At 43.6% G+C, this 26668-nt stretch overlaps 1 protein-coding gene across 1 annotated transcript in view; it reads right to left on the bottom strand.

Annotated features, from left to right (window-relative positions):
* The window catches only part of MGAT4C (MGAT4 family member C), a 943730-nt gene that overhangs the window by 5617 nt on the left and 911445 nt on the right, over nucleotides 1–26668 (bottom strand). Inside the window, exon 6 of the mRNA XM_069229623.1 lies at nucleotides 10511–10655. Within this exon, the coding sequence (XP_069085724.1) occupies nucleotides 10511–10655 (145 nt within the window). The remainder of the gene's footprint in view (nucleotides 1–10510; nucleotides 10656–26668) is intronic.

Below are 26668 nucleotides of genomic sequence, written 5' to 3'. Positions count from 1 at the left end.
TGCAAAAATAAAGTAGTGTGAGACTTTGGGAGTACTTTTAATTCCAAAGTCGAATTTGGGGTTAATTTTAACTTAAAAGCAGCCAGCAAGGCAGGCCTGCTGTTACCATGAAACCAGGAACCACAGCAGTGCACCCAGGGGTGCTCTATCTACCCTGGAATAAAGATGTACTCCAGAGATTAGCAATGGGCAGAGCTGAGATGAAAAACCTGGCAATGTTTTTCAAAAGAGATAATGCATCTACAAGATCAAAGATCAGAATTTAACAAGCAATAGTTTTCCCTGAGACGCTGTATGGATGCGGAAGTTAAACAGTGAAGAAATAGGACAGGAAGAGCATAGATCTCTGTGAACTGTGTTGTTGGAGGAGACTTCTCAGAATTTTATGGACAGCCAGGAAAGTAACCAGATGTATCATTGAATATATCAAACCAGAAATTTCACTTGAAGTTCAGATAACTGGATTGAAGTTCTCATACTTTGAACTTATAATAGGAAGACCCAATTTCCTGGAAAAGACTGTAATGCTTGGAAAAGTCACAGAAAAAAGAGGAAGAATACAACTATCAGCAACGTGAATGGATTAATTAACAACAACAAATACAACTGTCACAGACGACTTAATTAGAAGACACAGCATTCTGGAGACAGTCTTTCTATATACATTTGCCAGGAGTTGTTAGTGACTTTTTAGTGGCTATGAAGAAAAGATAGCCAGATACATATAGCAAACGTGTGAGAAAGTGCATCTGCTGTTAGTAAAACTGAAACATGGTGGAAATTGGCTAAATAAAATTGGCCTACTTAACCTTGAAGGATGACTACAATACTTTGGTGAAAGACGTGACATTAAGGTTGAATGCCACATGTGGACTGCAGTGTATATTTGCATCATCCATGTGTATGACTGTAAAATAATGTCCGCAGGCCTACTGTTGTAGCCTTGATGGCTGCAGTCTAAATTGCTGCAGCAAACTATGTCAATAGACTGGGTCCACAATGTATTAAACAGGAAGATGCCAACTACCTGTACGTGATGAAAATTCACTTTTTCACAGGTCAAATATGGGAAATGTTACACAGTTTAGTCAGTATTTCTCAGTATGTTATTTGATTGATGAAGGTAGACCTTTGCTAATTGTGGTGGAAAGTTAGCTTTAAAATAAATCGACTTTCTGCTGTTTGGAAATGTTAGACATACTTAATTCCATTCTGCTGGATCCATTGACTGATATTGATTAAGGACCCCATTTAGAGTACAGCAGCTGGTCCTCCATGGCAGTGGAGGGATATACTCCCCTGCTCTAATCGAACACCTACCCCGAAACTTAGAAATCCCCACTAGGCATGTGGACATTTCTGTACCTTCATCAGACCCACCATCAAGGTGGCTTCATTGATGGCACAGAAATTTTGTTCAGAGGTCCCATGTTTAAGGTGCCCACTCAACAAAGTTTTTCATTTTTCAAAAGCAAGCTCCCAAAGAGGGAGTATGTAACTAGGAAAAAAAAAATCCTGGACAGGATGTCACGTCCAGTCATGTCCGAGTGGTGATAGGGCTCCTCGGTAAGTGTCCTGGAAGGACATCTGTTCTCCAGTGACCTGGCAGGACACCCTACTCCTTCCTTGAGTCCCATGGGATTTCCACTACTCCTGCGTTTCCAGCTGGAATTGTGGTACTCTTGTGGTACTTCCCACAAGTTTTCTGACTGGCAAGACTTGGTGGCCATCTTAGTTTCAGTTTGGGTGGTGTTCTATATAGACCAGAAGTTCTTAATGTGTGGTCTGGGGACCTCTTTGGGTCCAGGACTGCTTAGAAAATGTAATAATATTAACCGGTTAATAAAGTGTATGTTGGACCTGACCCTTTTTGCAGGGCCATGCCCAAACGTTTTGCCTCCTTCCTCCTATTTTTTCTGACTTCTTGATGTTGGCTCTAGGACTCTGAGCACTTTAGCCCTGCTGGTCAGTGCTAAAGTGAATGTGCTCTCCCTTCTAAAGTTGCTATGATTGGCTTACACCTGATTGGCACATTTAATTTACCTGTAAGTCCCTTGTACAGTGGTATCCCTATACCCAGTGCCTGTAAATTAAATGTTACTAGTGGGCCTGCAGCTCGGCTTGCGCCACCCACAGAAGTAGGCTTTCAAACCTGTCTCAGGCCTGCTAGTGCAGAGCCAGCATGCGCAGTTTACTGCCACAGAGACCTGGCATCTAGATTTACTTGCCAGGCCTGGAACTCCTCATTTACTACACATACTTCATCCCTAAGGTAGGCCCTAGCTAACCCTATGGGCAGGGTGCTATGTATGTGGAAGGCAGGACATGTGCCTGGTTGTGTGGCCTGTCCTGGTAGTGACAAACAGCTTATTTGGTTTCTGACTGCTGTGAGTACTGCCTTGCTCATAGGATTGTATTGGAAATGCCCACCCTTATGCCTACAGGGTATTGTCTGATCTATGAGGGGTAGCATAGACATGTTTGGTATAGTTGTAATAGTAATGAGAAATGCCACTTACTGGTGTAGGTGAATTTTTTATTACTATCATAGAAATGCCACTTCTAGAACGTGGGCATTTCTATGTGCTTATGACTCTGGTCTTTTGCAACTTGACTCCAATCCACGTCTGGGGCAGAGTGACAGCTGGGATTTGTGCATACTTTTCAGACAGCCTGTACACAGGGAGGGTTGATGTGTCACAGAGGTGCATCTGCATATTGAATGGTCTTCCTGGGGTGAGAGAAGGGGAGGTGGGGCACACTTGCATTTGTAAAGGCAGTGCCCTGGCTTCACACAAAGGGTTCGTTTACCCCCAATTGATGTCTAGAGCCTGTGCTGGAGAAAAGAGGGGACACTCCTAGAACCAGTTGGAACTGGTAGGAACCTCTTCTCACCCTCTTTGTAAAGAGTTGTGCAAAACTGAGCATAAGTACAGGGAGTTTTTCCCATGTAAAACACAACTTAGAGACAGGAAGAGACACTTAACTGGACACAGAATGATGCTGGAGGGACTCACCAGGAACTGCCTTGGACTGCTGCTGTTGTGCTGACCTGTGGCCTGTGACTTGCTGGGTCACTAGGAAGAACTGCCACTGACTGTCACTGTTTGTGCGGGCCTGCTTGGGCCCTTCTACCCTGTGCTTTCCCTTTGTTGTCTCCAGGGGCTGGGTGGTGTGCCCCCTGCGCCCTGCAACCCTTCTTGCCCTCCAGCACTAAAGAACTACACCTAATTAGCCTTGTGGTGCAGGACAAGCACTTTGGTGTTTCTAAGCGTGCGGACAGTGCTGTGTTTGGGAGCTCCTATGCTGGAGCATAGTGCAGACGAGCGCTCTACTTTATTTGCTCAAAAGCGAACTGGAGAACTTTTCGACGTCTCCCTGAGGGAGAAATCACAGCCACAGACGGGTGAACTTCCAGGATCGAGCGTGCCCAAGAACGTGCCTTGTTGTGTGCCCCTGGGGCATGGGAAGACAAGGACTGCAGCAAACGCTCTCCTGATGGTGCTCCCGGGGTGAGGCTCGCTGAGAAGAGTGCTCTCGGGGAACAGGAAGGCACCAACTACTGGCCCAACTTCAACACAGAAGCCCGGGGATTTAAATAGACACTCGCACACCAGATTGGGTGCAGGCAAGTGCATAGGAGAGGACCTAGGAGGGTGGGAGACCTCATCGGAGGTCCCTCCTGCTCCCAGGGCCTGTGACGTTGGCGTAGCACTCTTGGGGTAGACGTGTGGTCCCACGAGGTGCAAAAGGCTGCAGGAACCTCTCTCCTCCTTCATCGGAGGTTCTGCCTAGCAGGAAGGGTGTGCACGGTGCCCACAGACAAGGAGGGGACACCTGAGGAGCAGGACACAGGGAGGTGAGGGTAAGTTCCTCTTCCCTGGTTGCTGTGTGAGGAGCTGAATGCTCCAAAAGTGCTTTAGGTTTCTTTTGGCTTCCTTGCCCTGCCAGAGCCGGTCGTGGCCTCCGGGGGCCACTGGGCGAATTGTGCCCTTTTTGGCCTTTGTCTTGAGTGTGGGGGGGAGTCTCCCCCAAGGATAGGGAGGGGTGCATGCTATCCCCCTCCCTCGCTCATGATCAGACGACTTGCTGGGTCGGAAGGAAGCCTCAACGGATGCCCCATCCCCACAAAGCCGGTGTTGGGACCCCCCTTAGTGCTGCAGGAGTGCGGGAGTCCCCCTCAGGTGGCCCCAGGAACATGGCATGTAACATACAGGGAATGTCTCACTATTAATGTGCATTTATGACTTTGTTGTTATAGTCATGATATTGTTTTATGCCATGAGCTTTTGTGCAGTGTCATGCTATGCACAGTCACGATGTTTTGACAATGATGCTCGCATGATTATTATGACATATGCATGTGTTGTTTATGACTACTGCTGGCTTTTGCAGAATAATAGTACTGTGTGATATCCTGACAACTGCTTGGGTAACAGGGTATTACTGACATGTTATGTTTGGTCTAATGATGTTGTGTACAATACAGTTCATTTTTACATAGCTTGGTGTGTTTCCTTTGTTTTGGAGATAGTGCATCATGTGTGCTCTGTATGTTGTGCAATCGCTTTACACATTGCCTCTGGGACAGGCCTGATTGCTTGTGCCAAGCTATCAAGAGGGTAAGCAGGGGATATCCTGCATGTATAACTCCCCCGTCCTGATTAGAATGGGTGGGTTCTGCATGGCTTATGTCCATACCCTAGCCAACCAGCAAAAAAAGCAAAACATAAAATTGGAAATTTTAAAACATCCTTTAATGTGAAAGAATTTTAAATTGCTGGCTAACAATGACGTACCCTAAAATCGATTCATGGGAGCAGCGCAGATACATCCGACAGAATATAATATGAATTATGTTGAATTGAGAAGAGAGCCTACCTTCCCATTAAAATGAATATTTTGTTTTTTATTTGTTTGTTAATTAAATTATTTCATCTTTGCGTATTTGATTAATGCTTGTGTCTGTATTTTTGTGTATTGTTTTGTAGTTCACATCATCAAAATTAGTTAGGCTGAGGTACCCAGGTTCCAGTACTCACTCGGTGGGTGTCCCCTTATTCAAAAATGATTCAGGTGGGTTCCCTATACTCCACTAATCATTACGTGGGAGTCCACAGATGTCAAAAGGTTATGAACCACTTCTAAAGACCACATCCAAACTTTTTGCAGGTGCTCGGTCTAAAGGACAGCAGAGAACAAGCAGCTATAGTACTGACGATCAGAGTAAATTCAGTGTTCAGAAGACAAGCATTCTCAATTTTGTGAATAATTGGATTAAAGCATTCAGGATAGAAACAGTTGAATTTAAAATGTGGTTCTTAGATTTTGCGCTTGCTTAATAAAGGGAACAGTATTTGAAGAAGTCCCTACCTGCTAAAGGTAAAACTGTTTTTTATTATTCTTTTTTTTTTTTTTTGTCCTCATTAACAATAAATGGCAGGAGATATCCTACCATGTCACAACTCTTATCAGGTCCCAGACCTGAAAGTAGACACCAAGACACGGCCTCCTTCAACTTGAAATGAGAAGCTAGGTGGGGACCAATCCCCAAATCCTCCTCCTCTCTGCTGCATTGGGTTAATCATTGGACTCATGACCATAATCCACTAGCAAGAGATGGCCCGTACATATCTAATTGGGGAAGTTAGTTCTATAAAAAGTAAAAAAAGGCTCCCACATTCTCTGACGTTTAAGCTGTCCTTTATTACAGTCGAGGTCAGAAACTCTCTTTACCGACAATAACCAGTCAACATGAGAAGGGTAAAAACTAGATATCCACTTGGTACATATTTCACGCAGTGCTATCAATATTACATTTTTAAAAAAAGATGTGCCGAAGTTTTCGGCAATTTATCATGTAAGTCTTCCGCCAAAACCTTCATATAGGCCTAATATAATCATTGGTAAACTAATCTCTGCTCGACCATTTATGATAAGTAGGATCATCTTGCCCACATTTCTCCAGAAATTCTCAATTCCCGGACATTGCCACTAAAAGTGTATATCATCTGCACCCTCTAGGCTGCACTTTGGGCAGTTACTCCTCTTTTGCAAGCCTATTTTAGCTAACCTCTTGGGGGTCCAATAAACCCCTCTGTAGGGTAAAGAAGTGATTCCTCCTCAGAGATGCGGATTTCACTACAGCCCAAAGTGTCCTCAAAGATATTTGCCAAAAGTGCAAAAGAGCAAGTGCCGGGAGATCAGATTTCCACCCCTCAATAGGTGACAGGAGAGAAGCATCCTCAGCCTGTACTAGTACCCAGTACCATCTTGAAACTTCTTTCCTTGACCTCTGAGCATCTATTATGTGACTTTCCCAATCTGTGACAAGCCCTGCCTCCGGCTCCCTTTGTAGCCAAGATTTAATTTGTATATATTTAAATCTAGATAATTTAGCATTTGTCAGCTTAGATAATAATTCCCATGAAACTGCTGAGCCATTAGTAGCTATTTGTCTCCATCGTGTAAGTTCTCCCTCTATCAGTGGGGTAGCTAGGGCAACCTGTAAGCATATCTGTGTACCTGGTGAATCCCAGATTGGGGCTAACTCACTATAATAAGGAATTCCCAACCTTGTTCTTAGTGCCATCCACATCCTACAAGCAGAATTGAGAACTTTTAATCTTACTTTTTTGAAGAATTTAGGGTGGCCGAATTTATAAAGAAAATATGTAGCCTGCTTCCGAAAGCTGCCTGTTAATGCCCGTAGCCGAGGGTAACCGTATTCTTTAGCAAATAGTGGTTTAATATTTTTTTGTTGAAATGCCCAGTAATAAAGCTGAAAATCTGGAAGCGCAATTCCTCCATTTCGTAACCAGTCAGCTTTAAAAATTAGGGGGAGAGTGATAAAAATAAATGTAAATTTGGGGAGTATCAACATTTTTATTAGATTAGTTTTACCTAAAATTGAAAGTTGGAGGTGCAACCATTGGATAAGGAGCCTTCTAGTTTCCCTAAGAAGAATTGAGAAGTTCACATGGGCCATCTCCGCCACGTTTCCCCAGATAGCGAATTTCATCTTTCTCTAGTCTACTGTCTTGAGGGCCATGCCAGGTCATCACTCCAGATTTATGGGTATTAACTGAGTAACCAGAGATTTCTCCAAACCCTGCTGTGGTCTCAAAAAGTGTGGGGAAGGAGGCCTGAGGATCCTGCGTATAAACCAGAAGATCATCTGCATATAGTGCTTCCTTCAAAACCCATCCTTGACACTGAAACAGTATTATCTTATGATCTAATCTAATTCTTCTGGCCAAAGGTTGAATGTATAGATTGAAAAGCAGGGTGGAAAGGGTACATCCCTGTCGTGCTCCCCGTTCAATTTTAACCTGTGAAGATAAGGAGCCATTATTCAGAACCCTAGCTAACAGTGTTCTATAAATAGCTTTAATAGTCTTAAGAAAGTTGTCGCCTAAATTATTATGTTCCATCACTGCCAGCAAGAAACACCAGCTCACCCGATCGAAAGCTTTAGCGGCATCAATTGTTAAAATGGTGAGAGGCATATTAGTAGTGGTAGAAATGTCAATTGCAGAAACGGAATTGTGAACCAAGTCACTTAAGTACCGATTTTTCATAAAGCCTTTCTGGTTGTTATGCACCAGATCACCAATCACCTTATCTCGTCACCTGACCCTCATTACAACCCTGGCGGTCGGTGTCAAAGTGGCGTCAATACCACCAACAGGCCGGCAGTTAAAAAATGGAATTTGGACCCTGGCGGCAACTGCCATCCAACACCGCCACTTTAACACACCGACCGCCAGGGTGGTAATGACTGCAGGGCTGGAGACTTGGTCGCTACAATCCCACCCTCAGGATTATGACCTAGCCTACCGCCATGGTTTTTGTGCCAAACTTACTGCCACAAAAACTATGGTGGTAGGCACTGGTGGTAGGGAATTCCCTGGCACTGATAGGGGGTCTCCCCTGCCCCAATCCCCTTCCCCTGAGTCTTCTCCCACCTTTCCCCTTCCTCTCCTGCCCACCCCGCACATATACACTCCCACACGCGCACCCATATACACACATGCACAGACGCATACCCACCACCATCCACGCATGCACACATACATACCAACACACTGCAACTCACACCAACATACTTTCTCACACATGCATTCACAGGCGGTAGTTACCGGCAATGTTGTAATGAGGGCCTATGTTCTTTAATTAAGGCTATAATAAAGTTTTTAATCTTGTCTCCTTCCATCCTATCTGGAATATTAAAAAACCTAAGGTTATTCCGTCTACAGCGGTTTTCCAAGGTTATAACTTTATCTCTCAGGTCTTTCTCATTTTGTTTTAAGACATGGAGCTCTTGCCTATTAGTCTCTACCTCAGTCTGTAGCCCCCCAGTGGTAGATTCCATAGTTCCTAATCTTTCCGTCAGGTTGGTAATTTTAGCATCCAGACTATCACAGACTCCTTGGATTTTAACTTGATTGGACTCGGATAACAAACTTATTTCTCATCTTTTGCAATATAGATTGAAGTAAAGAGTCCGTGTAGGTTATACTACACCGTACGACCTCCCCCTCCTGTAGTGCTGTGGGGTCCACCCCTGGCATTGTTTGCCCTGTTTCATGAGTATGTGAAATCTGTAATGAATCTAATGGGTAAAATGCTTCTTCTACCATAGTGGCATCCATATTTGCCAAGGGGGTAGACTTACTCTGCTGGGGATGGGGGCAATCTGCTCCTGAACCTTAAAAAAGGACCTGAGTGAAGGAGTGATTTTAGTTTTCCTAATAGTGGTTTTCGCCGTATCTCCTGTTTCCCTGTTGTTTCCGGTAAGCAGAATTTTATTGCCTTTACAAAGGTACAACCTTCTTGGAAAGTGTAGATATTGTTAATAAATTAGGGGGCTTAACTTTACTGGCGTGCTTGCTTTTATCCCAGTATCTACCAAAAGATTGGATGAAGCTGGAAAGGGGGCTAACTGGTCCAAGTCGGGCCTGGAAGAGGACAATTTCTGCCCCTGCTGCCGTGTCCTGGCCCCAGGCCTTGCTGAACATCTGGGGGTCATGCAGGGCGACTTGGCTGGTCTTGGTACAGTTTTTAAGAAGGGAGGGCCCAAATGGCAGCCCTCTGTCCATCCCCAAATCCAGCCGGGAAAAAGCCACAGCAGAGCCTGTGCTGACTCTACTTCAGCTGCCCCAGTAATGAAGCCTGGCCTCAGCCCCTCTGTTTTGGTAGATCAACCAGGCTATCCATGTCCAGTGCGAAGATGGCTGCAAGGAGAGGCGTTGCACTGCCTCAGCCTGTCCTGTGGGGCCCCCTTGCCACGGTGCGCCCATCCGGCACAGGCCTTCCCAGTGCAGTCCTACGGCGGGACGACAAGCCGTGAAGAGCCACGCGAAGCTGGAAGGAAGGTAGGGAGAGCCTCCAATGCGGGCCGCGAGAGGGCGGGAACATGCTGCCTGAGCGTCTAACTGGCTGCCATGTTCCCGCAGTGTCAACAAAAGGCGAAACAGTTTTGTAATTTGTTAAAAGGAATCTACGCTGGGACAAAATTTTTGCTAAATTAAACATTAGGAAAATTACAGAAATTAATTAATTTACTTTGAATTGACAAACTTCATGGCCGACTCACAATATGCAATAGCTACCTGAGCAACCAGCAGTAGACTTTTCACACTTAAAGATATACAATAGGGCTTGTGCTGACTATAGCAACCGAAAAGAAACTCAATTGCTTAAATCTCAATTAATTGCTCTATGCTTTTAGAACTCAGAAAATACTGATATAGTTCTTGTTGATGATTTTAATTGCGATTCTGTTGATCGGTGCAACAGTCCTCGCATTTTCGATGAAAGCCATTGTTTTTTGCTTATGAGTATTAAAGTCACATTACTGATGTCTGCCATTTTTAAAGGCTCCTGAGCAAGGTATTGTTGGATAGTGTCTTGGAAGGCAATCGTGAACTGCTGCAAAAGTAGGCGAGCCTCATAAGGGACACCACTTGAACAACCAAAAAGTGACCTGTGAACTGGAAGTGGAGGACCTCTCTGTGTATACATCGGAAAATGGAAACACACAATGTAAGATTACTCAGAAAGCATGGTGTAGCTTCTCGATGATCCCACCACACCATGGTTGTGATTTCTGTCATCCACAGGGCCCAGATGATATTGCACACTTGACGTGCTTCTCTCATCAGTGGGAATATGATGTTATCCTTCCCATAACATAATAGCATGGTTGCTATTTTGGCAGGTACGATTTACCACTTGTCGTGGTTGGGGTAACACACGCTTTATCACTGTCGGTGGTGCCACAGTTCTTTGTAATGTGCACTGTGATTGTTTTGGTAGTGTACTTCAGTACTTGTTTTTTATGGAAATTTGAAAAAAAATATTGGAGTACACAAGCAGCACAGTATGAAAGAGAACTTTGGGGATGGGTAAATACAATGTGGGATGCTACAATGTTGGTCTGGCTAGTTTCACTGAATTTGTGTAAATGTCATGGGAGAGATTTGATAACACTTTGATAATTACTTACTCTTCCTCGGCAGGGGTGTTCCAGCTAAATAACGGTAGGTGACATTTATAGCTCCTGAGAAGTTGGACAGTTCTTTGAATGTGTGGACATAGCGCTCTGAATTTAGTTGGTGAGTCGATGTTTCTCTGAGACGCTTTTCCCCCTCCTGCACAAATACACAAAAAATACACACACTATGGTGAAATTCTGGCATTAAACGCTTTAACATAATTTGCAAATAATACAAAGATTCTAGCTCGCTACATGAACCTGGAATCGTAGGATTTTCCAATATTCTTATTTTTTTAGCACTCTTTTTTAATGAAATATTACTCTTGTATTTTTTTTCATTCAGAGAGAACCAGTAACATCTTATTTTTAAAATACAAACATTACGGACAATAATTGCATATTTTTTCTATACAGTTTTCAATCCGATAGTCTGACTAATCCATCTCGTTTTAGTCTTGCTTCTTTTTTTGTAAAAAATAAATAAATACCCAAACAAGAACTTCGGATGTACACATCCTGTAAAATGTGATGGAACTAGCTGTTTTCAATACTTTTGTTCTTAATGGTTACCTTTAAATAGTTTTATACAGTCAGATGATCCAATAAAGTATTGGTCACATATAGCAGTAGTTTTTAATGTATTTCTCTTGTTCTCCCGTATCTAGAGGCTGTAGGATAAGCTTTGGTTGCCAAAAGGGAACGTAGCTTGGAATTAGGATGATAGTGGTTTGGCCTGGGTGGGCCTATAAAAGTCAGCCATATCCTGTTTGTTTTAGAGGACGGATAGAGGTGTCTCTACAACAGGTTTCCTTTTTTTGCTAGTGACCTTTAACCTAAGGATCTCAGGTGTGCAGGTCATCTGTGCTTTGGTCACGTAGACATAACGCAAAAGGATGAGAACAAACAGCAAAAGAGCCTACACCCCTGTCAAAGTAAACCACCATAGAAACTGAAATCCATACACACCTCACATCCATACGCACCCCGTTCTTGAGCTATCTGCTAGCCATGGCACTGTATTATTCTGTAACTCTTTCAAGGCCTCTTTTATGAGGCCCTTGCACTAGTAGAGCATCACCTTAAGCAACGCCCCGGTGGCGCAATGACTTGCATCCTATTTACAAGGCGGCGTTAAGCCACTTTTTTGGCTTAACGCCGCCTTATAAATACAGCCCCTTCACACACATCACTTAGCGTGGACGGGTTGTGCAGTGGGTGTTACTGTGGATGTTCCACTGCAACACCCATTGAATTTTGATGCTGCCACAGATTTACAAGGAATCGTAAACCTGAGGCCAAAAACTGATGCCACCCCAGGGGTGGCATTAGCATGGCACAACAAGGAGAAATTTATTTCTCCTTGTTTTTGCTTTTTCTATTTGTGCTGTATTCTGTAGCACACATAGAAAGGGCAAAACGCCATGAATGATTGTTTATGTGCAGAAAGGTATCTCTCTCTGCACATAAACAATCATTCCCTACAATGGAGGCACCCTTACACTATGGCACAAAGTGCCTGCGTTGGGGTAAGCACCTAAATTTAGTTCCAGTGCTAGGGGAAACCTAGAGGTGCGCCGTATTTTTGTAAATACGGCGCATTCTTGCAATTCTGAAGTGATGTAGTGCGCGCTTCTGATTCTGGTGCAGCACAACTTCTTCATAAATGAGGCCTTTCGTTTTTACCCTTCCTGTGAGTCTTATCACATTTTCCTGCTTCCTTCTAGTTCTACAGAGAATATAGAAGAGGGTAAACCTTTGGGCCATATACACTATTGTGTTTAAAATATCGGGAAATGCATTTGAAAGGGTCAGAAAGGCATGCTCTATTTTACAATAGGAGCCCAGGAAATCATACTTAGAAATTCAATATCACAGCTACTACAATACTTGGCTCAGTAATGCTGGAATATTCAACTACACTCATTATCAAAACATGTTGTGTGTGTACTGTATCTAAGGATGCTGTTGCACTGTCTTAAGAACATTACTACTCTGGCAATTTGAGAAAGTGGTTTATTAGTTTGCATGGACTGTTGTCAACCACAAGTAAACAGTCATTATCTTGTTAGGGACAGCCAAAGGTTTCAGTAATTTAAACCTGAGCTCAAGCCCTGGTAGCTACCAGACAGAATATATAACGCATTTAGAAGTAACATAATAGTTAACAAGTTGAAAACACACCACAATAAAAGTCCCACTCTAATTTATAAAACTAGGGGAAAAATAAATGAGCAAAATGACACAAAAACAAACATAAGTCCAATAAGAGGGACTGGAGATAATAATAAGTTAAAGTTTTAAGTAGAGAAAGCACAAAGAAAAAATACAGCAACAATAAAAGTTAAAGGTTGTGGTGGACTGCAACTCAGCTGCAATTTCTGGCTGACTGCAATGGATCCTGGGTTGGATACACCAATGGTCTATTTATGAGTTTGTAATGCAACGCAGTGCAGCAAGTCACCTTACTGCACTGCATTACAGGCAAAGGGCGGGAATGGGCTGTATTTATTGCAATGCAGCACATTCCTGTCCTTTCCCAGTGCTGGTGCACAAATGGCTGTTCAGTGCCAACACAGGCTCCCTTACACTATTGTGCAAAGGTACCTGCGCCCCATGCAGAATTGTTTTAGTGCATGAACGGACACGTTCTGCACAAAAACAATCCTGAGAAGCGTATTTCTCATTTCCCAGGTCTTCCATTTCTGGTAAATCTGGGAATGTGTCAACAACCATGGAAGTTGAGTGGTAACACCCATGTAATGCCCATGAAATGCCTTTCCAGGGAAGAGTGAGGTAACACAGTGATTTGTGCTGTGTTGCTTTACTCAAGATTTATGGAGCCACTATGCACCACGCAAAGTGGCCTTGCATGGCTTCATAAATCTCTATTTTAAGTTGTGTTACACTTGCACCAAGTTGCATGGGGAAAGAGCAATGCAACGGGGCTCATAAATATGCTCACAAGTGCACTGGTCCTGGTGAAAATCTTAAAGAAAAAAAAAAAATGATTATTTGTACCACGGGTCTGGAGCCAATGTTTAAAAGCATTTCCAAATATTCTTCTAGTGCCCAAACAACCACAGGAATACATTTCTAAGTCCTCCAGAACCTAGGGGGGGGACACCAAGAGACACGTAGAGTGTCAGGCAGAATCAACCAGCAAAGCCACACCAAGTTCCAGTTGCCACTGGTCAGCTGGGAATTTCCATGAATGGGCCTCTTGCATCTTGAGTTCCTGTACCAATATAGGAGGTCAGTCAAATGACCATTGAGGTCCACTTCTTTGGTACAAGGGGTAGTAAGTTCAAGCCTTTAAGACTCCTCTCTGGTAACCATCAGCAGGTCCACTTCTCTTTTTTTCATCCACAGGTCCAGAAGGTGTCCTTAGGATGGTAACCTGGAGTTTCACATTTATGTTCAGCAACAGCTAGTGGGTGAGGGTGATACGTGGGCATCCCTTAATCAATGGAATTACATTTTCCCGGAGGCAAACCCTACCCACTTTTTCAGCTGTTCCCGCTTGCAATTCTGCAAACTGTCCCAAAATACTATGTGCCAGGGGATTTTCAAACAGTGAAATTATTTGGCCATAATAAACTTGGGCTATGAGAACTGGGGATGAGTAGGGGATTGGGCTGTGGAAATTACCAGCATTCACCCACAACTAACTCTGAAATCTTGTATGAAGCAGGCCTTTTACCCACAAAACAGCAGGAGACCAAAGTCTGGTAGGACAAAAGCAGTGTCTTTCAGCAATTAGGCAGGAGATATGCAAGAATTGTCCTGGCATGCTGTTTTCTACCTTTCAAGTGTGTCAAAGTGTTACATGTATCTTGTCAGACCTGTCAGACAGGATGTGACATTGTGGTACCAGCAGGAAGGCAGGCCCCCATGCTTCTACTGAGCTCAGAAGAGTCACAGTCGTATCCTTTTGTGTAGCTCCTGGGAGGAATTTCACTCAGGCTGAAAGAAACTGGAGAGTTAGTGCAAATTAGCCTCCAGAAACTTTGGACAAAGAAAAAGGTAACCTTTTAAAAAATTATGTTTCCATAATATTTTTAAAAAATCAGATGTCACCACTGAGTTGGTGTTGGAAATTTGCTCTTTCTGCTGGGTAACCCTAGAGTTTTTTCTTCTTTTCTTGATAAACAGATTTGATTAGATTTCAAAATACAAAATAAGAATAACAGGAAAAAGGAAAAAGCAAAAGCCATAATAATTGTGCTCCAATCCATCAGTCACTATCGCCTCTTTTCATTTGCCATAGGACTCTGCACACGTTAACCCTGCTAAACAGCGGTAAAGTGCTTGTCCGCTCCTTTTAAAGATGGTGCAATTGGCATATATCTTACTGGCACATTTAATTTACTTATAAGTCCCTAGTATACACTGCTACATGTACCTACGGCCTGTAAATTAAATGTTACTAGTGGGTTGCAGCACTTATTGTGCCACCCACATAAGTAGCACTGTGATGCATGTCTCTAGGCCTCCAGGCCTGCAGCCTGAGTTGACCTAACATTTTGACCTGACAAAATAAACCTTTTGCCTGGCCTAACCTTCATGTTTATTACTTATAAGTCACCTTATAAGTCACCCCTGAAGGTAAGCCCTAACGCTTATAGGGCAGAATAAGTAGTATTTAAAAATTAGGACATTTTATTTAATGTTTTCCTGTCCTGTCAATGAAAAACCTCCAAAGTTGTTTTTCACTGTGGCAGGGCTGACTCTCCCATAGGTTAACACTGAGTTACACTATTAGATTTAATAGATGCTGAATTTAGTTTGGGAGTAGCTAATCAATAATTCATATTAATAGTAGTTTAAAATCCAACTAAGGGGTCAACTAGGCTCTCGGTGTGGAAAAGGAGTTTCCTCCTTTACAAGATGGGCTAGGAGGGGGACAGGGGGAGTGCCCAGCCCCTGTCTGAGCTTCAAAGGATCCCTACCCTGTCACTGAAAGATGAAACACACGTAGGCATGCCTCCCTTTTGTTTCTCTAGATAGGTTCACACCAAAGCCAGTGAGAGGAGAAGAACAACTAGAACTGGTTAGGTAGTGGCCAAGAGCTTCCCCCACCCACACACTCACACTGGCCATAAATGTGACAACCCTAGTACCCTCCTCAGAACATGTCTGGACCTGTAGAGAATCAAATGAAGAACTGCCCTGCTGTCTAAAGAACCTGAAGTAAGACTAGACCTGCTTACCTAAAACCCAGAACCCTGGACGTGACTCAAAGAATCAGTTGACTGACCTCCTGTTAGAGTTATACGAACACAACAAACTTACAGAGGCCTCTTTCTCTGCAACTGCTCAGCTGACCAGATACCCAAATGTGTCTCCGCGGGACCCTACTGTTTGCCTCTGTCATAGTGAGTCCTGGAGCTCCTGTTCACCCCACCCCAGGTCCTGGACCTTTGGCTGCTGTTATAATGTATTCCTCCTGTTCTCACTTCAAAGGTTGGAACTTGGAAACTTTTTCTCAAATTTCTGCCTGGAGATCTGATGGAGACCAGGTTCATCATCGAATCAGTGAATTGCTGGTTGGCCTCAGCTTGTGGGAAATGTTTCTAAGCCTGAACCCAGAGGGCTACATCAGGACCAATGCCGAAAAGCAACCTGTCAACATCGAGACCTTCCTGGGCACAGACTTTGGACTTTGCCCGCTCAGAGCTTTCTTGCCTCCAATGACAACTGCACTGGGACCCCACTCTTCAGAACCCCACCAATGTCGTGCCCAGCTTCAGATGCAGCTTGCAGCTTTCCCTGTTGACAACTCATTGATGACCACTTTTTCTCCAGAAAAATGAATGAATCTAAAGGTAAACTTTCAACTAGAACCAACCTGGCCCCTATATCTGACTTGCAGTCCATCGTGGCTGGGCCTAACTTTTACTTTTGACCCTGTCTAGAGTGACCAGTGAACCGCGGTTGACTCTGTGCTTTTTGGAGCTAATTTTAATTCACATTTTTAAAATGTATATCTCTCTTTCCAGCTGTTGGATTTTTGTTGTTTTAGTGTCATTTTATTTATTATTATTCTTTCTAAATTGGTTTTACTTTATTGCTATCTGAATGTTGAATAACAACTTTACACATTGTCTCTAAGTTAAGCTTTACTGCTTTTTCCCAAGCTACCTGAGGGTTAAGCAAAGGTTTATTTAGTGACTTTTGTGGTTCACCCTGACAAGGATTATGATGAATATTGTTTCTTAGCCCCCTTGACTGATACTCCCATTTATTATAACATAATATTTAATAACTATTAAACATAGTTGCTTAGTTATTAACCATAAAGTATTAGTATTTTAATTTGTATGCTAATTTTCAAATGGCCAACTCCAAATAAGCTCTGAACACACACATATCGTGGGTTGTGTCACTTCTACAACAGTTGACGTTTGTAGGAAATCAGCAGCAGTCCATCTTAACCCCATCTCAGACTATTCAGTTTCTAGGTTTCATAATAGATCCTGTCAGGGCATCTATCATATCTTCCACTGAAGTTAATGAAAAAAATTATATGTTCAGGCCTCGGGATGGAAAAATTCTACCTATGGAGACTTGTCTGGATTGTAGGTCTTCCATCCACATCCTTTTAGATGATCTTTCCAGCCTCTCTACACTATTGAGCCTTAAACATCTAAAAATTCTACATCTTTGCAGGGGCCTCCCTTGCTCAACATTAATTTCTGTTTCTCCAGAGGAACGGGAAGGAGTTAGATTGGTGGTTGTCCCAGATGTAAGCCTGGGAAGGAAAATTTGTTTTTGTCTAGGCCCCATATGTCTCATTAGATGACAATGTGCCCACCTTCCAGTACATAAACAAGTCAGGGTGTGCAAAGACCAAGGTCTAGCAGACTTGGTCTGAGAGTTTTGGCATTTTGTTTGGACTGAGGATTCATGCTTCAGGCAGCCTACCTTCAAGGCCTGTCCAACTCAATAGTAAATTGGGAATCCATGTTTCTTCAGGGCAGGAGAGAGTGATCTCTAGATATAAACGTTTTCCAAAGAATTCTACATCTTTGGGGCCTGTTTCAGGTATATGTTTTTGCCTTTTGCTTGAATCAAAGGTATTCCCGCTGTTTACTTGGAAACATGACCCAGAAGCAGAGGCAGATACTACTTTTCTTTAATAGTGGTTGTCTCTTCAGGGTTATGCTTGTCCTTTTGCTATGATTCTCATGACATTGATACATGTCAGGAGATATCTAGCATCTCTTGTTTTAATGACTCTTTTTGTGGAGCAACTCAGGTGTGGAATCTTCAATTTCCAGAGCTCTTGATATATTGCCCAAGGATACTAATGTGATTGATGATACAATTATGAGGTCATAGTGCTGTTACTTCAGTGACTGTTTTTTCTTTTTATCCATATTGTCCGTTACTGTTTGTGTTAAAGTAAAAGAGGCTTCAGCCTTAATCTTCACCTCTGCATTTTTAATAGAATCAAAACCTCTTATCACAACACTTTGTGAGATTTCCATTCCTCATTTCTGCAATCCTTCATGCACTTACCTAACTTAGCAATTACATACTCGCAGTCAGTAAAAATCAGTAGTAACCACAAACATAATCACTGTCAGCTATCCTATTCTGAAAATCGTATTCACACTGCATCAACTGCATCTGCACATGTAGAATAGTGGCCAGCTGAGTAGACACTTCACTAGCACTGGTCAAGCAATACACCTCCCATACCAACACAGTATGTTTAGTAGAAGCAGAATTGTGTCTCTTCATGTTGAAGTGCTCCAATGTTCAAGTCTCATTTTGATTTTTCAGATGCATGAGATATGGATCACTTCTATGCACATGCCAATAACTCCATTGGCACATACCCTATTCATGAGGAGGGCTTGCTTAGGTTGAAGGTGGAAACTAAAGCCCAGCAGCCTTGGTATCATTGTGGTCTGGCTTGACAGCACAACCTTTGCCAGACAATTTTGTGAGCATCACTAAAAAGGGGTTTTGGTTCCACTCACATGTTGGGATCCAGGACTACATGTTTTGATTTGTGCAGAAGTTGTCAAAAAGTGCTTGCCCTCCACACAGCTGTGCTCATTTTGTTTGTCTCTTCATATGTCTACTCTTGAACTTTCAGGGGCATACTCATTACATAAGAATGCTATAAAAGTGTCTTAGATAATTAGATAATTTATGATGTTTTTTCTCTGGCAGCAGCACAGATGGGAGGACGACAGTCATTAACCTACATAAATGTTTAGGTAAGACTTGACAGTGCAACTGTCACTTAACTTTTTATCCTATACCAATATTATTCTACAATTCTTTACTTCCACACAAATACATATCTATTTCCTTGATATTTTCTTGTAATACTTCACATTATCCATACCATCACTCATTTAAAGTCAGACCTATTGGCATTGCCAGTGCATGCTTTAAGTATGGAGACAAGAAGAATCCAACTGTGTGGAAAATAATCCTGCTATGATTTCCCACCAACACACCTATTTGATATAAACAATGTCAATTGGTATGCCAGAGCAAGCAAAAAAAGCAGCTGATTGAAGCAGTGGTACGGTACAAGGAGGCACCCATCATGAATTTAAAAAAAACTGAGTGAGACATGGGCAAGGTGCCCTGTGGTAAAAAAAAAAAAAAATGAGGATCGAGGTGCCTCCTATGTGCTTCCACATTACGGTATGCGCTATCAATAGCACTATTCATAATGCTGATGATAAAGCCCTATTACAAGTCATGTATATCAGTCCATGAAGGAATGAAGGCCGTCGTCGAATGGATGAAGAACAGCAGACTCAAGCTGAACTCGGATAAGATGGAAGTCCTCATCCTCGATGCCAACCCCTCAGCCTGGGACGACTCCTGGTGGCCGACCGCACTGGGAGCAGCCCCGACACCCACCGACCACGCACGCAACCTGGGAGTCATCATCGACTCAACACTCTCTATGGCCAAGCAAGTCAACCCCGTCTCCTCCTCCTGCTTCACCACCCTCCACATGCTCTGCAAGATCTACAGGTGGATCCCCACAGAAACAAGAAGAACAGTCATCCAGGCCCTCGTCAGTAGCAGACTTGACTACGGAAACGCCATCTACGCGGGAGCCCCGGGCAAACTCCTCAAACGACTTCAACTTATACAAAACGCCTCTGCACGACTGATTCTCGACGTACCACGCCACAGCCACATCACTCCCCACCTGAGATACCTACACTGGCTCCCTGTCAACAAAAGGATAAACTTCAAGCTCCTCACCCATGCACACAAGGCACTCCACAACACCAGACCAGCCTACCGCAACAGATGACTCACCTTCTACACCCCGAACCGCCAGCTCCGCTCAGGCGACCTCACCCTCGCCACCATCCCTTGCTTCTGAAGAGTGACCACTGGTGGCAGATCCTTCTCCCACCTCGCCGCCAAGACCTGGAACACCCTCCCCTTGCTCCTACAACAGACCCACGACCTGCTGACCTTCAGAAGGCTACTCAAGACCTGGCTGTTCGAGCAGTAGCAGCACCCCCCCTCCCCTCAGCGCCTTGAGACCCTCACGGGTGAGTAGCGCGCTTTACAAGTGTACTGATTGCTTGATTGATTCAAGTGAAATACAGAGCAGCTGTAAGTGCACCTCCTGACAGCTTCATTGCCCTTGCGCCCACATTCATAGTACGGAGTGGTCACAGAGGCAAAGAGATACCCTCATTTGCATGTGGCACCGACCCCATGCAAGTGAGGGAGCACCCTGTTGAGATAGCGCTGGTGCTACATGTATTCCAGTACTATCTGTACTACAGAAGGTGCTGCACAAGCGTCAGCGGCCCCATCTGTAATACCGAAGTGCCCCAGGGGCTCCCTAAACGGGCGCACATACCTGTTACGCACCCCAAGGCCCATTCTGTAATACAGCCCATACTGTTTGTTTTCTTTCTGCTGTTTATGTGTTGTGCCGATTATTACAATGCTCCTGAAATATCTTAAATTAATGTTTATTTTAATCACTTCCAGGATTTGATTATTTTCTCAGAATCTCCATATCCCTGACTTTTTGCTTTTCTGCCTAGCATCCCTCGTTATTTGTCACATATCTTTTGCTTTAACCCTGCTACGTTTTTGGAGATGTGATCACATGTCCCTATCAAAGTATATTTCTCTCAATATTATGTCCTTCTTTGTTTGTTGTAGTATTTTTGGTTCAAGTGTTACAATGATTTATTCTTAGTGACTTCCAAGTGCGGGCACACAAAGGCTGCTGCATTTGTTTGTGAGACACGTCCACATGTCTACAAATATCTGTGTTGTGTGCACTGACTGTCTAGATGGCTGGCTGCTACTTTTCTTCCATTTCTTAAACAACAACACCCACCAAGACTTGTGGAGTTAATTAACACACACAGATTTGCCATCGTTAGGAGATACGTTTGCTCAGATGTTAGAAGGTATGTATGCTAATCCCGGGGATTTATGTGAAAAATCCATGTAGGCCATCGACTTACTTTCCAATCTGTGGGCTGCAAAGCAAGGCATGAAAGGCTTCGAATCGTTACTTATCTCTGTCTGCTAGCCATTGTAGCATGACTGGGAAGCAATAGTCTATAGAGATGCCTTGGAGGCCTGAAGTGCATTCTTCATCAGCCGGGTGTGAGCTGCAAAGCTGTGGATGAGCGAAGAAAAGGTCGGTCTGTCTGCATACAGTGTAGTGATTATAAACCCAGCCTGGTAACACCTATTAAAGCAAGGGATTTAGAGGGGAATAACCAAGGGAAATACGCCAATGCGAATGATGGTTGCAACTTCAATGCAGAGTCTAAATAGCAAATATATCTAGGTATCGTTCTTCAAATCTGTGCGAAAAGCAAACGGCATGAAGTTCGGTATTTGCTACCTAAAACAATGAATATCCAGACTGCAGAAATATAATCTTAAACATCTACTTACATATTCCCCCATTAAAAAGGCAGCATGCTTTAGGTTCCTATTTCCAGCTAAACTCACCTCTTTTAAATGTATACTATTTTACAATTATTTCTGTTGTCCCGGTGCATTTAGGGCTCAGTGCTCTATCTCGAAGGTATGTAGGGAGCTATTTAAATATTTATTGAAGTACACTATATATGTGTGTAGTGGATATTTGTGCAGTTTTAGTTTTTAACTTATTTGTCTTTACATGCTATCCATGTGGTATCTTGTTGTCTTTCCCACTACATGGTGTTCAGATGTTGCATCCACTTTCAGAGGAAACCCACCCCATCACATCTGACTGAGGACAGGACCAGACTGGAAATCAAACTCAACCTGGTAAAAAATATTCAAACTAGCCCACGTCGAAGTGGCAGAATGGCCATTTCGGCCCAGGTTGCGGATGCAGATTACATACCTAGTGAATAAAGGGGCATTTTAATTAATGGAGGCCACTGGACCCTGCCTTGTGTGGATTTCCTTTTTTAGAACTACAGGGCTAGACATCCTCCGTATTCCTTTAGTTTTGTGTAAAGTAAGTGTCACTCCTTACTTCACGAAGTTGACTCACAAAGAGACACGCTCAATTAAAGTGCCTGCCCAAAAATATACTAGTTTAAACAGACTTCTCCCCTAACAGGCTGACCTATAAATTACCACTTCAACCACCATTCCTCTTGATTTGCTCATTTTAAGTGCGACACGCCTGCCCAATACAGGCTTTATCCAACCGGAATATGTTTTTGTTTCTCTGTATTTTATTCCATTGGAATTTTGCTTGGCTAGGGGTGTTTAGCTGGAAGTATTTGTTCTAGTGCTGGGATTTGACATTATTGCCTGTATGCAAGGCTGGTGACCCCTTCCCCCACTTTGTTAGCACGCACGCTCATTTACAGCTTGGATGATGCAGGACAGACACCGAGAAGTGTTGGATGTTCCGTCCGGCCTCCAGTTCATATCTACGTGCATCTCCTAAAAAAAAACTTTCGTTTGTTGCTCGTTGGTCAATTAGATAACAGCGCTTGCTGCTGAGACCTCTGTGTGACTGTCAAATCAGTTACTGATGCCAGCTGGTCCACTCTCCATACCACCCTTAAGAAGTTGCCAAAAAGTGTCCCATGAATATTTGTTCATTCAGTTTCAGGTCCTGAGCTGTGGAGGAAAGCCAAGGCATTCCACAGAGTCAGTGCATCAGTGCACCAGGCCCCAGCTCTTGTTGCCCAGCAGATGTCACTTATGCCCCGTGCAAGAAGGGTGAGTCCACGGAAGTGGAGGGGAGAAGAAAAACACATTCGTGGTCCGAGCACTCTAAAACCTTCCTGCTCTCTATTTCATTTGAAACCAACAACACACTGGGTGCACGCAAGGAACTAAAAGTATTTTTGAGCCTCTCCTACGATCCAAAACTGTTACCTACCATTTCCAAGAGATGGCTGTCAGCCCGCTGTATATGACGAAAATACACTTTCATTTGCAGTGGGTCCTGTCATCCCAAAAAACATATGCGGGTGGATAAAAAGTCGCTGGTCCGATGGTGGTGTTCATGAGGGGTCGATGATACCCTTTTGCAATGCTAGTGCTTAAATTGTAAAATAAAATAAATGCAGGGCCAAAAGTTTTTCATAGAAGATTGCCGACGCGCTGTTCAATGCTGCGGCTGCTGAGTACCAAGGATGCTTAGTCTTAAATCCACCTCATATCTCTCTCCTACCACCCTATACTTACTCTCTCTTTATTTCACTCCTACAGGTTCTCTTCAGCCCTTCTCCTTCCTTTGTCACTGTTTCTTTCATGTCTCGTCCTCCTTCTCGCGCCCTCATACCCTTGTTCAAGGTGGTGACAAAAGTCCCATTCTCCAAAAGTCAGCCAGAGCGCCTGCGGCCACCAACAGCTCGCATTAAGCGCTGTGTTAAACCCACATTGAGGCAGGCCCGGTTCATTTGCAGAAAATCCCGTTACATTGTTAAGGCCTTCTTTTGCTCTGCTAAGGCCTATATACCACTAACTTTATCTTAACGGATAGGATGAATTGTTAAGCGAGTTCACCGACCTCGCAGTACGCTCCGATTAACACGGAAAAGTTACTTGCTGAAAGCTTGTAGTGCTGAATCCACGTCGCCACTTAGAGCACTCTCGAGGATTGTGGCAGCAGCCTTGACCTCACTCCTTGTCCTTAAGTGTAGCTTACTTCACCGCACGTGTTTCATGCCATGGATCCATTAGTGCCGGCTCAGACACGTCTCTCACTAAATAAATGATCGCCATCGCGAGGAGTCACCACCACACTCAATTCCTCGCCATGTTTACAAGCAAGTGACATCAGTAAATGGTACTGTCGCTTGAATGTCCCATCCTTCTGACAGCCCTGGTACAAGCGGCCCTTCATACAGCTTGGCAATTTCCCTAGCCCATAACTATCGATACTTTGGGCATCGGTAATTTTTAGGGGAGTGGCGGATTCACGCCCCATTCACAGATTTTAGAGATGACGTAGCGGAGTAGGTGATTTTGCTCCGATTCCTGCACGTATTTCACTAAAAAATGTCACCCTGCTCTGAGGCGGCAAAGCATCTGCATAAAAAACCTCTCTGTAAACTGAGTTATCGTGGTCCTTGTAATTTGCTTTGTCACGTGGAAGGAGCCCAAAAGGCATATATATGTCGTTTGAGGAAACTTGTTTTCTTTGAAAACAGGTGTCTGCTTGTCACTAGAGGACCGGAGCAGACGGGACATTTTGACATAGCTCTGCGCTTTTCGAGGCCCCGCACTACTCCAGCAGAACCAGTTCATGGATTTTCAAAACAAGCCTGCCATTAATAATAACTGGCATACAAGAGTATCCTCTAGATTGCACCAGTGCCCTATTTCCCCCTACTCTGTGAAACGTGTTTTGCTTATACTTTGAATCCGGTGGCCTATGGCACTTGGAGAGAAGACTGGTGATTTCCATTTGACTCTCCAGGACTCAGAATTTAAGTTTAGTGTGGCTGAATGCTTTTGCTGTCTCCAAAGCACCCTAGCACATGGCATTTTGGTCTACTGGAGCTACTGAAAAGAATTTGGAAGGATTGCCCGCAGACACCTTTACCTACATTGGTTAGATAGGGTCCAAGAGTCACCCCCTCCAATTAGCTGGCTGCCAGGCATAAGTGTGGTCCTAAAAAGTACTATCCTGAGAATACTTCCTGGACCAGCTGAAGAACAGAGTAGAATGGGCCTACTATTTATCACCTGAGAGGAACTGTGAAGGACTGGACCTGCTCCATCACGCACCAAGGAAATGAAGTGGACGCCAAGGGTTAGTTGACTGACCTTCTGTTTGGCTACAGAGACACAACAAGCTACTTGTGGCCTTCTCCCTAAAGTGCCCTGCTGATCAGTGTCAACTGGACTTGGACTGGACTTTGTTGTTTGCCTGTACCTGGCACCCTGAGAGTCTCTAAGTGCCTCCTTTGAGGTCCCGAGGATCATAGAAGAGCAGTCATGTGGCTGTTTGGACACTTGAAGAAAGTTTTGACAATTTGAAAACATTTCCCTCCAGAACTTCAGGGGGACCTGTGGGAAAAAGTATCCAACCAGCATTCATTTGGTGTCAGATAGAATCTCAGCTTCATCCTGGTCAAGCCTCCCAGCATCTCTGAAAAAACTACAAAGACCCATTCTGCCCTGGAAGTCAGAAACGTTTTCAAACTTTTTGATTTTCAGACTTGCACTGTGACTAATCCACTTGTTAAGTCTGACCAGGGATCCATTGTGGTCGGCCTCAAATTTCACATAGGTCCTGGTCTACAACTTACATAGACCATAATTTCCCCTTTGCACTTCTTGGAGCTTTTTCTACTTAAAACATAAAACAATCTAGTTTTCAGTTCCACTTATTGAACTTTTTGCAGTTTTTGGTGTAATTTCATTTTGTTTTCTTCAATTCTACTCTGTTTTTCCAATTTGGTTTTGGATTTTTATTGCTTGGTGTTTTGACTTTATTACTGTTTTGGTACTGCATAAATACTTTATACATTGCCGTAAACTAGGCTGTCTGCTCTATGACATAGTTACCAATGACTTTGAGTGTTCACACTGACAAGGGATGTGATTGCTCCATGAGGTAGGCAGCTGCCCATCCCAAATAACAATTCCATTTTTTGCACCTAATCCAAATTCTCACTCAGTATGCCCCAGCACATGCCATGCTCTTTGCTAATTAAAACCTTCTTGCCCTGACAGAAACATTCCTGCACAGAATTCCAATCCCATCTTCCTAGCTTTTGGACCCCTTCACTAGACCGCACTTCCAACTTCACTTTGAATACTCAACCTACCCTCACAGTGTGCATCCTTCATCTCAACATCAAAAACTGCCAGTAATGCACCCCAATCTGCACATCACACAACTCCCTGATACTTACCTTTGCCATGTCATTCCACTCTTTTAAGAGACTGCTTAATGCATGATACGTAATCAGTAACAGATTAATGTGTACAATATCCTGCCCTTATTGTACTCTAGCACTTGACTGATATCCTGCCCTTTATCTGAACTCATTATACTCCATAACTTCCAGTACATTGCTAGGTGTACCCCCAAACCAGATCTGACCCTGAGTATTGGTGATTGAATATGTGCAGGTATTCTTTTAGAAATGCTACTACTCTTTAATAAATACATGCAATAATTGAATACGTACAAAATATGTGTGCCTTATATTTGATCAAAACTCAGAAAGGAAGAGAGACAAGCCAAATTTAAAAGGTGGATCATTTGGCACTAATTAAATGTCTGCCTTGTTGAACCATAGATACTTTGGATCAGCGAGCTCCAGGGACCGAGTGTAGGAACGTACCCTCTTTTTGCCATGGTCACCCCCATTTTCTGCCTGATGTCAGTGTGCTTGACTGGGTTCAGTGGGATCCTGCTAACCAGGACCCCAGTGATTATGCTCTCTCTACTCTAAATGTTGTCACTGCATACTGGTAAGCCAGTATTTCACCCAGAATTGGCACACTGGTGCCCCCTTATAAGTCCCTAGTATATGGTACCTAGGTACCCAGGGCATTGGGGTTCCAGGAGATCCCTATGGGCTGTAGCATTTCTTTTGCCACCCATAGGGAGCCCATGCAAAGGCTTCTGCAGGACTGCCATTGCAGCCTGTGTGAAAAGGTGCATGCTCCCTTTCACTGTCATTTACACTGCACCAGGTCACTTATAAGTCACTCCTATAG

Source organism: Pleurodeles waltl, chromosome 4_1 (assembly GCF_031143425.1).
Source record: "Pleurodeles waltl isolate 20211129_DDA chromosome 4_1, aPleWal1.hap1.20221129, whole genome shotgun sequence".
Classification (NCBI taxonomy): domain Eukaryota; kingdom Metazoa; phylum Chordata; class Amphibia; order Caudata; family Salamandridae; genus Pleurodeles; species Pleurodeles waltl.
The sequence above is the reverse complement of the archived record's forward strand: the minus strand, read 5'-3'. Positions and strand labels throughout refer to the sequence as shown.